Here is a 12,895-nt window from a genome sequence, read left to right as displayed (position 1 = left end):
CATGTACTAGAAAAAGGGAAACAAATTCCAAGTGCAGTGAAATTGCAAAAAAAGTGCAATCCCACACTTGTTTTTGGTTTGGCTTTTTGCCAAGTTCACTAAATACTAAAACTAACCAGCCATTATAATTCTCCAGGTCATTACAAGTTTATAGACACCAAACAAGTCTAGGTTCTTTTTTACCTAAGTGGTGAAAAAAAATTCAAAACTTTGCTAAAAAAAAAAAAAAGCGCCATTTTCCGATACCTGTAGCGTCTCCATTTTTCAGGATCTTGGGTTGGGTAAGGGCTTATTTTTTGCGCGCCAAGCTGACTTTTTATTGATATTATTTTGGTGCAGATACGATCATTTGATCCCCAGTTATTGCATTTTAATGCAATGTTGCGGCGACCAAGAAACATAGTTCTGGCGTTTAATTTTTTTCTCGCTACGCCATTTAGCGATCAGGTTAATTCTTTTTTTAATTGATAGATCAGGTGATTCTGAACACGGCGATACCAAATATGTGTATGTTTGATTTTATTTTTATGGTTTTATTTTGAATGGGGCGAAAGGGGGGGGACGATTTGAACTTTTATATATTTTTAAACACATTTTCTTTTTTACTTTTGGCATTTTTCAATAGTCTCCATAGGAGGCTAGAAGGTGCCACAACTCAATCGGCTCAGCTACATAGAGGCGATGAGCAGATCTCATCTATGCAGCTGAATTACTGACTTGCTATGAACGCCGACCACTGGGTGGCGCTCACAGCAATCAGGCACTGACATCTATAAAGGTCTCCAGGAGACCTTGGGTTGTCATGCCGACACATCGGTGACCCGCGATCACATGACCCGCGCTCACCACTGTAGGCCGCATCGGCGTAATAATACGTCATATGTCGGTAAGGGGCTAAACACAGATTCACCTTCTGTAGTATTTACTGCTGGTTCTTCTGTTGGTTTATCACTTCCTCGATCCTTATCTATATCATGCAGGTTCCCAGTGGAGGGCCACTAAACCAAGAGAAGATACGGACACATTACCAATGTAATCAGAATACAGCTTTAATGGACGGCATGGTATTTGCTAGTGATGCCCGTTTGTTCTGCAATCCTTGCAAGTGTTGTGGCTGCCAAACAGCCGCGTGACATGCAGCCAAGTGAACTTGAACACATTATTCGAGCACACCGAAGACACTCTTAGCACCCGAGCATGCTCCAATAACGCCTTATTCGAGTACGTTCACTCATCACTAGAGATGGGCAAACCTCTGGATTTTCGGGTCTGGTGGGTTCAGCAACAGTTGAAAAAAAAAATTTGGTTTGGGTACCAGAATAGTACCCGGACCCCATTCACTTGAAGGGAAAGTCCAAACATCCAGTGTTTTCCACGCTGTCATGTGCAAGACAGCGCGGCAAATACTGCCTATGATCGTCGGTAAAGTCTTTACCACCGGTCAGAGAGCCGCGGATCACATGCTGGCAAATAACAGCGTGAGCCTGCAGCTCTGACCAGAGGTAAAAAGTTTACCCTCGGTCACTGGCGTCGGCAGATGGGACTACTACTCACATCGGCCTACGCCTGCTGCAGCTAATAGTGAGAGCAGGCGTGGCTGATGGCAGTATTCATCAGCTGATGCTCTAAATAATTTAAAATACAACCAGTTTGGATTTCCCTGTAATTTTGATAACCAGCCAGACAAAACTGACAGTTGCGGGCTGTAACTGTCAGCTGTCAGCGTTATCAAGAATAGAGGGATCCCCATGCCGTGATTTTCCCTTTTTTAAATAAATAATTAAAATAAACGGTGTGGATTCCTCCACATTTTGACAACCAGCCAAGCTAAAGCAGACAGCTGGGGACTGGTATTCTCAGGCCAGTAAGGGGCCAATGGATATTGTCGCCCCCCCCCAGCCTAAAAATAGCAGCCCACAGCTGCCCAGAAAAGGCACACCTATTGGATGTGCCAATTATGGCGCTTTGCCCAGCTCTTCCCACTTGCTCTGTGGCAGGGTTCATATTTGTGGGGTTGATGTCACCTTTGTATTGTCTGGTGACGTCAAGCCCAGGCTTAGTACCGTAGAGGCGCCTATAAGACACCTATCCATTACTAATCCTATACTTATATTGTAAGTATTGGCGGGGGGTGATATCCAAGGACTATAAGATTCAGCTCATACATTGAGCACTTAGACCTCTTTCACACTTCAGTTTTTTACAATCAATCACAATCCGCCAGGTTTTGAAAAAAACGGATCCGCAATTTTTTTTTGAGGATCCGTTTTTTTCCCCATTGACTTTCATTATAGGCGGATTGTGAAGGATTGCCGTCCGTTGCATCCGTTTTTTTTGCGGATCCGACAAAAGTTGCTGTCCGTCACCATCCTCAAAGTTTTCAAAACGGAGCTTGCAACTTTTTTTCTCTGGCGGATCCTCCAGACACGGATTTAACCTGAAATTCTTTCTGGTTGACGGACAAAAAAAAAAAATCTCTCTCTCTCTCTCCTTTTCCAGGCTGCGATTCCTTTAAAATTCTTCATTTGTCGGATCCGTCAAAAAAACGGATGGGTGGCATCCGTTGTCATCAGTTCTAAAACGGATCCGGCATCCATCCTTTTGGCGGATTTTGACTGATACAAAAAACTGAAGTGTGAAAGAGGCCTTAGATGTAGCAGTTTTTCCCCCCACAAACCCATGAACACCTTTCATAATCACATGCAAGTTCTCCACCAAAGCCATCACAGATAACGCGCCTTACCAGATTGCAATGCTCTTTAATGTCGTCTTTGCAGTGATTGGTAAATTTAGCTTCCAAGTTCAACAAGGCTCCTGCAAAACAAACACTGAAAGTTGTTTTATCATATCCATGCTTCCCTGATCATGGACCCCCGATGCTGCGACGTTCAGTGGATGGAGGACCCTGAATAATGAAGCCTCCATCTGCTCTTCCCATAGACGACATATCAACAGAGCCTCAGGGTAAAAGGGCAATGAATGGTGTTGTACCCACATGTGAGGCCACTGCTCAATTCTTACAGGGCATCAGACCCCTGTGCTCTGGATCAGCAGGACCCCCACATCTATCCTGTGAAGAGGTGATAACCACTTACATATTATAAAATGACTGATTGGAAGAGGACAAGTGTGAGTACTCACCACTGTCAGGTATGGTGCGACTAACCGGTCTTGCTGGCTGAAGTGCCTTATGCCTCAGTCTTCCGACTTCCATGTTATTGCTCAGCAGCAACTCATAACCTGACAAAATAATGTTACAGTATAATGCCTTCACAGCTCCCCTATACTCTATACACAGCTCTCAAATACAGTATGATATCCTCCACAGTTCCCCTGGTTCCCCTGTACACAGCATAACTGGCCAACCGCTCCCTTATACATAGTATAAAGTCCCCACAGCTCCCCTATACACAGTATGGTGGGCCCACAGCTTCCATACATACCGTATGATGTCCCCCAGAGTTCCCCTATACATAGAATGATGTCCCCACTGCTCCCCCAAAACACAGTAGTTAACGGTGTTCTGACACTGTGCAGCGCCCGCACTGAGAGTCACACTGCCAGAAGGAAATTAACTTCATTCCTCTCGGCAGCCTCGGTCTTGGAGTCAGCACCGGCACGGTTTCAGTCACCGCGCTGTATATAGAGAGCGGCAGCTGTAACTGCACCCCTTACCCCGACTGACAGTCGACTCAGCACGCTCTAACACCCGGAAGCTGCGTCACAAGCATTCAACGAAAGTCTATGAGGGCCAGAACTAGGCCAGACCGAGGCTCTCAGACTCACATTGATTAGTGACCTCCACGCCACTCCATGAAACACTGAAGCAGCTGACAGGTCACAAACTGCAGGAGATGGAGCCGAGCGGCGATGAAAACAATGAAAACGCCGGAGGGTGAATACCAGACAGTCCGTAGAGGTCTTGGATTTTAAGCGCCACTCCAGTGGTAAAATTAAAATAAATGCTGGAGTGGTGCAAAATATGATGCAGCTCATGGTTACTATATGGGAGCTTTTTGTACTAATACTCATAAAAGACCCAGCTGGTAAGTGTAAAAAGCCCCCTACCTCCCCATCTCCAGCCCCCCAGACAGCAACTATTACATGTTATAGAGTGCATATTATCTAACAATACAATAATCAGCCCCTCAGTGCTCTGTACCCCCTCCCTCACTTCAGCCCCCACAATACCTCCATCCTCTCACATTCACCTCCAGTGCCCCATCCCCAGCAATACCCTCATCCTCTCATATTCACCCCCCATGTCTTGTACCCCCTCCCCCACTTCAGCCCCTACAATACCCCCATCCTCTCACATTCACCCCCCAGTGACCATGGCATGCCTTAATTTAAGCAATATAATAGTGGGATCATCATACTGTGTATAGGAGAGCTGTGGGGACATTATACTGTGTATAGGGAAGCTGTACATGGGGAGAACTTAGGGGACATTATTAAATGTTAAGTGGACACGTAAGCATTAGTGTTATAGGGGCACACAGTATTGTGACCATCAAAGTTGCATATGTGGAATTACTACGTTTTAGGGACAAAATGTGGAGGGCACTAGCACATGGCATTAATATTTTCTAGGGAGGAATTTTACTATCTAGAGAGCATAAAGGAGTCATTATGCAATGGGCACAGTGGTGACAGTATTACGTGGGGCTGTAAGAGGAGCCATTATTGTACCACCCAGCAGGTGCTGTAGGACACATACGGCAGCAGTGGCTCAGTATTGGGGTATCAGCAGAATGAGGAGTTTGTGCAGGTTGGGAACAGATCTGGATGGTGCAGGAAATGTGAGAAGTCAGATGTGTCTTTGTTGTATTCTCTGTAGATGAGTCCTGGCTGGAGAAGTTGTCATGTCGGTCTGGGCCAGATGGAAAAGACGGAAAGAGTGAACGACTCCATCAGAAAGAACGTCACCTGTAAGTCACCATTTGTAACTGTGCTGTAATCTCTTACATGGTCTCAGAACTGGTATCTACCTTGATATGGTCTCCATACAGCTCTGGCAAAAATTAAGAGACCACTGCACAGTTTAATAAAAATTAGTTTCTCACCATGTCTGACAGCCATTCCATCCAGTGTCAGCTGAATTCCATCCAGAGTACACCTCATTCTACTTAATGTGCTTCTGATTAGGTGATCACCTGAACCAAATCTTATTTAACAAAGGAAAGTATAAAAATCCCTGCTGTGACCTCAAAATCCTCTTGCAATGGGACAACTGGATGGCAAAACAAGTGCTAGTAATATCCCAAAAGTAATAGGAATGAAAAAATAACTTTTAACCATGCCAAACGAGTTGAGTGAGGAAAAGAAGGGCTCAATTCTGGCTTTAGTAGCAGAGGGATACAGTGAGCGTCATGTTGCCTCCATCCTTAAAATTTCTAAGACGGGAGTCCATTACAACAAGGTCAAGCAGCAGACCTAGGGGACAACAAAGCTTCAGACCGGCAGAGGGCGAAAACGACTCTCCACTGAACAGGATGACCATCTTCTTATTCAAATGTCACTCAGACACCGCAGGATGACATCAAGTGACCTACAAAAGGAAGGGCAAATGACAGCTGGGGTGAAGCGCATGGCAAGAACAGTTCTTAACAGGCTCCTAGAGGCAGGGCTCAAGTCATGTAAAGGTATAAAAAGCCTTTCATCAATGAGAAGCAAAGGAGAGCCAGGCTGAAGTTTGCCAAAGACCATAAGGATTGGACCATAGAGGACTGGAGTAAGGTAATCTTCTCTGATGAGTCTAATTTTCAGCTTTGCCCAACACCTGGTTGTCTAATTGTTAGACGGAGACCTGGAGAGGCATACAAGGATTCAGTGTCTTGCACCCACAGTGAAATTTGGAGGAGGATCAGTGATGATCTGTGGATGCTTCAGAAAGGCTAGAATTGGACAGGGTGATCTTTGCGAAGGACGTATGAATCAAGCCGCATACAAGGTTATCCAGGAAAAACAGTTGATTCTTTTTGCTCAGGCAATGTTCCCCAACTCTGAGGAACAACTCAGGCAATATTCCCCAACTCTCAATGTACCGTACATACTTGTGTATAAGCCGAGATTTTCAGCCCATTTTTTGGGGCTATCACAGATCATACTCACCCATCCTGGCACTCTCTGCAGCCCCCTCGCTTCTCCATCGTTTCCCTTCCTGCCTTCAGCGGTCACGTGGTACCGCTCATTAAACTCATGAATGGTAATGAGCGGTATCACGTGACCGCTGAAGGCGGATCTTCACTTGCAGGTCGGATCGGGGGCTTATCTACAGCATTATAGAATGCTGTAGATAAGCCCTGAAAGGCTGTGGCCGCATCTTGTATCGGCCAAAACAGCTAACAGGTTCCCTTTAAGCAATGTGTGTGGCACAAGCTGCTTTGGAGGTGGACATGACCACCAATAATACGCCCACCTCTGTACTCAAATGTGCTCCAACATCAACTTACGCTATATTATGCTCCTCTAATGAAACTGCACAGCACCCCCTCCAGCATCAGAGGGTCCCAACTGTGGTACCAAATATCATCAATCCCCAAAAGTGGCCAGCTGCCAAAGAGGAGCCTGAGCCCCTTATCACAACAGCCAGCTATTTTTTTCACAATTTTGTTTTTTTTTCCCTCCCCATAACCTTTTTTTTTTTTTTTTTTTTTTAATTTTCCCTCTAGCAATAGCCGTATGAGGGATGTTTTATTTTTTTTTGCAGAACGAGTTGTAGTTTTACAATAGTTACATATGCTGAAAAAAAGACCTCGGTCCATCAAGTTTAACCTTTCTCCACCAATTATACATTTTTTGTCGCCAAGTTATCTATAACCCCCAAAGGTATGTGTACTCAGGAAATCATCCAGCCCTTTTTTTAAAAGCTGTTTTAGTGTCGGCCATTACTACCTCTTCCATATTCTGACAGCTGTAACAGTAAATCACCTTTCTTCCACCCGTAATGCATGCCCCCTGGTCCTTAGTATGGTCTTTGGAAGGAATAAGTCACATGACAGTCCTTTGTCTTTTTTCTAAGCTAAACAAGCCCAAACTTTCCAACCTCATCATATCGGAGGCCTATTGATATTACCAAACAATGTGCTGGAAAACAGAAGAAAACCGGAAATGACGGTGAATACAATATAGTATTATTGCAGTATATAGCGATAATGTCATGTTCCTATGCAGCCTAGTAACAGACTGGGCTTCCTATCAGGACTAAGAAGGCAGTCATGGAGGCCCCTTCCACAGGCCCTCATGTGCCAGAACTAGGGATAAGCGGACCCGTGGATGTTCTGGTTCGGCCCAACTTTAGTCCCAAGTTCAGTTTGGGGAACCCGAACTTAGGTGCTGTAAAACGGTCATAGTGAGGGCTAGGGGTCTGCAAAAGGAAGCAAAATGTTGGTAAGAACAGGACAATTGCCCTGCAAACAGATATGGATAGGAAAATTACTTAACATAACAGAATAAAAAAAAATAATCTTGGAGGTCCAAGTGGAGCAGTGCCTTGTGTGTAGTTTACAGCACTTGTTTAATGAATGAGTAAAAAAAAAAAAAGTCTCCCATTTTTTAATAACTAAAGCAAAGCAGACAGCTGTGGGCCAATATTAAAAGGCTGGGAAGGTCCATGGATATTAACCCCTTAACGACCAGGGGTATTTTTAGTTTTTCATTTTTATTTTTTTGCTCCTCTTCTTCCCAGAGCCATAACTTCTTTATTTTTTGTCAAAATGGCCATGTGAGGGCTTGTTTTTGCGGGATGAATTGTACTTTTAAATAGCACCATTGGTTTTACCATATAGTGTAACAGAAAACAGGAAAAAAAAAAAAAAAAGTGCAATCCCACACTTGTTTTTTTTTGGCTTTTTTACTAAGTTCAGTAAATGCTAAAATTGACCTGCCTTTATGATTCTCCAGGTCATTACGAGTTCATAGACACCAAACATGTCAAGGTTCTTTTTTATCAAAGTTCAGAAAAAAATTCCAAAGTTTGCAAAAAAAAGAAAAAGTTGCCATTTTCCGAGACCCGTAGCATCTCCATTTTTCATGATCTCTCTGACTGCCTGAGGGCTTATTTTTTATGTGCCGATGTGACATTTTCATTGATAACATTTTGGTGCAGATATGATCTTTTGATCGCCCGTTATTGCATTTTATTGCAATGTTGCAGCGACCAAAAAAAAAGTAATTCTGGCGTTTTGATTTCTTTTCTCGCTACACCGTTCACCGAATGGATTCTTTTTATATATTGATAGATTGGACGATTCTGAACGCAGTGATACCAAATATGTGTATATTTGATTTTTTTTATTGTTTTATTTTGAACTGGGTGAAAGGGGGGTGATTTAAACTTTTATCTTTTTTTAATATTTTTAAAAACGTATTTTTTACTTGCTTCAATAGTCTCCATGGGAGACTTGAAGCTGCAGTTTTCCGATCGCCTCTGCCACATACAGCAGGGCTGCAGCCCCACTTTCACCCGTGGCTGTTCCGGGCACATGTCAGTGGATCAAATCAGCTGTCATGTCCCAAAAAAGGTGCAGGCTCATCGCCGGAGCCGCAACCAAACAGGGGGAAGCGTCCAATGACTGACTCTGTCTGTCATTGGATGTTAAGGGGTTAAGCTGGGAAGGGGCCAATAAGACCAGTAGTGATGAGGGAGTATACTCATTGCTCGGGTGACCTCCGAGTATTTTGGCGTGCTCGGAGAATTAGTTTTTGTCGTCTGAGGCTAGTTTCACACTAGCGTTTTTGAGCGCAGCGACGGCCTGTGCACGGCCGCTGCTAAGCCCCGCCCCCTACCGCGCCTCCGCCGGTATGCGCCCTGCGTCCCCTATCTTTATCACTGGGGGCGCAGGCCGTGCGCAGTATGCGTTTGGCGGCGCATGCGCCTTTTTGACGGTGCGCCGACGCAACCAAACTGCGCCGCCAAACGCATACTGCGCACGGCCTGCGCCCCCAGGGATAAAGATAGGGGACGCAGGGCGCATGCAGCGTCATGCGCCGGTAGGCGGAGCTACCGGCAGAGGCGCGGCAGGGCTTAGCGGTGGCCGTGCGCAAGCCGTTGCTGCGCTCAAAAACGCTAGTGTGAAACTAGCCTTATCTGCACGATTTGTGACTTGTAGGCAGACTGAATACATGTGGAAATTCCCTAACAAACAGGCATTCCACACATGTATTCAAGCTGTAGTCGCAAATCCTGCAGCTGAGATGGCAAAAACTAAGTCTCCGAGCACGCCACAATACTCGGAGACGGCCCGAGCATGCTTGGGAAAACCCGAGCAACAAGTATACTCGCTCATCACTACTCTGGATGCCTCCACTGCATTCATATTACCAAACACTGCAATACGGAGGGATCTGTACAAACAGTCATTGTAGGGTCTGGTCCTCCGGTTATAGGAAGTTTCACCCCCTGCAGTTCGCCCCTGGGTACATTTGGCCCCCAGGATTTTTCGCCCCTGCACATTTCACCCCCGGATGTTTCACCTACAGCATTTTGTCCCTGGATGTGTCGCCATCTGATGTTTCGCCCCCAGATGTTTCACCCTCAGCTTTTGGGGTCAACATGCAGGGAATAAAACATCAAGGTCTGAACATACCTGGGGGTAAAATATGCAGAACCCCAATTGCTGGGGATTCCTGTGGCTGCCTTTTCAGCAGCTCACCCAGTGTCTCTTCTGGCTGGCCTTAAAGGAGTATTATCACCCTAGAACACAAAAAAAACTGACATACTTACCTGTCGCAGCTGCAGCTCCTTGGGTCACTAGCGGTTCCCCGTGCCGTGTTCTCCTGTTTCCGGCTGTCTTTTTATCTTGCCTGGATCACTGATCCATGAAGCATGATGAATGCCGCAGCAGTGAGGCTGAATGTCTCCTGGCCGCTCACTGACATGACGCCACTCCTGCTCCATTCATCAGTCAATCCAGGGGGCAGGATGCCTCTTCTGTCACCAAGACACTACTGTGCATGCGCAGTGCCGTGATGAGATCAGGCAGAAAAAGAGGATGCTGGGAAGAAGGGGAGGACTCGTGGTGGCCTCCAGAACCGCTGCTGGATACCATCAATATTGATCCCCTGGAACTCCTGGGGAATAACAAGTTGATCAAGGGTTTGGGGCAACCTTGGAATATTGCCAAGTTGCCTTGATAATCGTATTGTTCTCTTCAGTGATGCTTTCTTTGGGAGAAGTGCTACAACATTAGAATGGGTTCCTGAAATGACTTCTGTGAGAATCTGTTGTGTTGTCCTTGCCCTGGTGACCGCCTCATGACAAGTCTGATTGCTTCAGGTCTTGCTGCTTCTGCTGCGTGGTTGTGGGGATTGGTTACTTTTATCCATTCACCAGATGCTTCATTGGTCCAAACACGTCCCCTTGCAAGTCGACCGTTTTTCACACACCCAGATGGAAGGGACATCGTCAGCCGTTTGTTTGGAAAATATGTACATGCGATTCTTGTAGACCAACTTCTTCCCACGTTTGGATAAAACTGACTTCATACTTGTAGAAAGTGAATTGCTGTGGAAGCTGACTGATTTTTTGTGCTAGTACACCTCTCTTTGTAGAGATTTTAGATACTGCAATGTTCTGATGTAAAGATGGAATAAGAGCTAGTCTAATGTAACTTGCAGGACACCGGACATGAAAATTGTTATTACAATTGTTACAACAAAACTTGTAAAAAAGCAGCTCAGTGCTGGGTCAGGTACAAGTTCACAACATGTTCTGAGTTTAGAGTGGTTTACATTCCCACCTAAATCAGGCCTCATTCACACTACATTTGTTTAGTCAGTTTATTTTTTCCGTGCTATGTTTTTGTAACACAAACGTTTTAGAAACGTTTTGGAAAATGTCTTGTTAAAATTGCGGGCAAAATGCTCTGACACTATAATGCAATCAGTTGTGAGGTTTAGGGTGTGTGCACACGCTGCGGATTCTGCTGCGTTGCACAGTACCATTATTTCCTATGTAAAAAAAAAATGCTGTGCACATGCCTCTGATTTTTCCGCGTGTTACAATCCGCAGCATGTCAATTCTTTGTGCGGTTTCCGCTGCGGTTTCACCCTTATCATTATGAGGTGTGAAACCACAGGGCAAGATTTCTCTACAACCAGAAAACTACGTGTGCACATAGCCTTAGGGTTTTCCGCTGTCAAGAATATTGTGTTTCCAGGTGCAGTTTATTGGGGAAGGGGGTTCTCTCACTCAGGGAGCCGTGAGGCTCGGCCACTGAATCCAGCTAGTGGCTGCAGACAATAGGACACAGTGAGCAGCGGCAGACTCAGCGCGGACCTGGGGATGGTGACTACAGAACAGATTGAGGGCTTCTTGCAATGAAGAGCACCTGGGCACACCGCTTTTCTGACACCAGAAAACAACCTTTAAAGGCTCTAAGAATATGGCGACAAGGAAAATTTCCCCCACTTTTTTATTTATCTAGTAAAGCGTAAAAAAAAAAAAAAAAATACTTTGGTGTGAGCAAACGCTAATAGGGACAATATGTCCTCAGTGTCCGACACTGGACCGCAGTGATCACCCGAAAATATAGGGGGTCCCACAGACTGTGCCGGAGCAAATATGAGTGGCCACACACAACCCAGACTGTGGAGGCAGGTCCAGAGGGCGCCCCCTGCTGGAGTGTCACACATACAGCATCCCCAGTTACTTCTCCATTGGAAACCACATTTGTGTCATCGAGACAAGCCAAATAATTATGTGAACCGCAGGGCCAAGAAGAAAATGTCACGTGTTCATAGTGTCCTATCTGAGGGAAACCAACCCCTGTGCGGCCCAAACACAGGCCGGGATCCACCCGTGACCCCCCACACTGGCAACAAGGACTTGGCTGCTATTTCCCCAGCAACCACCAGGGGCGCTGCGGCTCCGCACTAGCGGTAGATGAAGGGGAAACGCCCTGTGAGGTGACACCAGCAGGTGTGACGTGAGTCTGAGGATCTGACAAAGCGGAGAGAAGCCGTGCAGCCGCCCGTGTGTGTCCTCGGTCTGCAGAGACAGCGGTGTAATGTGCGGAGACTGGGGGAGACGCGCAGCAGCCATTCTACCGCCCCCCTCAGGAGCCAGACCGTCCTCTCTTTACCTGCCACAGATCCCTCCGCGCGCTGTCACGTGATTCTCAGTAACTGTCCTCCTCCGCGCACTGCGAGTGACAGAAGTAGTGCGCGCGACCGGCGGCTCCACGGTCACATAAGGGGGGGGGGAGCCGCGCTGTGTGGCCCGCGGCTCATTATCGGTACAGGGCGCGGTGCGAGCTGAGAACATAGCGGCTTTACCTCCTCTATCGTATGTCATGGCCTCCCTATACATAGCTAGGCCTGTGCCGGGGCTCCTCTGTCTCCTCAGGCCTGCGGCCGCTCCGGGAAGCCGATAGAAGTGTAATGCATTCACAATGCACGCGGGACACGCCTGTCAGTCACCTGGTGGGCGTGGCCCATGGGTCAATCACATCGTGGGCGGGGCACCTGCATTTCGGTCACGTGGTGGGCGTGGCTCTTGCATTTACTCTACAGGGTCCCTCTAAATGCCAGTCACTTGTGGGCGTGGGTCTTCTAGATCATTAATGAGGTGGGCGTGGCCTTCTGATGCCGCCCACGGAAAGGGCGTGGTCTCACGATTCATTCACAGGGTGGGCGTGGCCCTCGCAGGTAATTCACAGGATGGGTGTGGCTACTATATGCCAGTCACAGGGTGGGTGTGGTCTCTGTGGTGGGCGTGGCTCTTGCATTTACTCTACAGAGTGGCTCCTAAATGCCAGTCGCTTGTGGGCGTGGGCCTTGTAGATCATTAATGAGGTGGGCGCGGCCTTATAATGCAGCTACAGAGTGGGCGTGGCCCCTGCAGGTAATTTATGGAACAGATGTGGCCACTAGATGTCAGTCACAAGGTGGG

General features: G+C 46.7%; 1 protein-coding gene across 4 annotated transcripts in view; it reads right to left on the bottom strand.

Annotated features, from left to right (window-relative positions):
* The window catches only part of CUNH8orf88 (chromosome unknown C8orf88 homolog), a 49,270-nt gene extending 36,814 nt beyond the window's left edge, over positions 1 to 12,456 (bottom strand). Inside the window, exons 1-4 of one of the 4 annotated variants that reach the window (XM_073550516.1) lie at positions 12,424 to 12,456; positions 3,142 to 3,240; positions 2,744 to 2,814; positions 911 to 998 (exon numbers count right to left, since the gene is read on the bottom strand). In XM_073550516.1, the coding sequence (XP_073406617.1) occupies positions 911 to 998; positions 2,744 to 2,814; positions 3,142 to 3,214 (232 nt within the window). In that variant the 5' untranslated portion in view covers positions 3,215 to 3,240; positions 12,424 to 12,456. The other 3 variants (XM_073550514.1, XM_073550515.1, XM_073550517.1) reach the window with 3 other exon arrangements.
* Positions 12,457 to 12,895: the final 439 nt, after the last annotated feature.

Source organism: Dendrobates tinctorius, unplaced genomic scaffold (genome assembly GCF_039654945.1).
Source record: "Dendrobates tinctorius isolate UK_male_01 unplaced genomic scaffold, ASM3965494v1 ptg000165l, whole genome shotgun sequence".
NCBI classification, from domain to species: Eukaryota; Metazoa; Chordata; class Amphibia; order Anura; family Dendrobatidae; genus Dendrobates; species Dendrobates tinctorius.
Note: the sequence above shows the minus strand (reverse complement) of the source record. Positions and strands in the feature narration are given on the sequence as shown.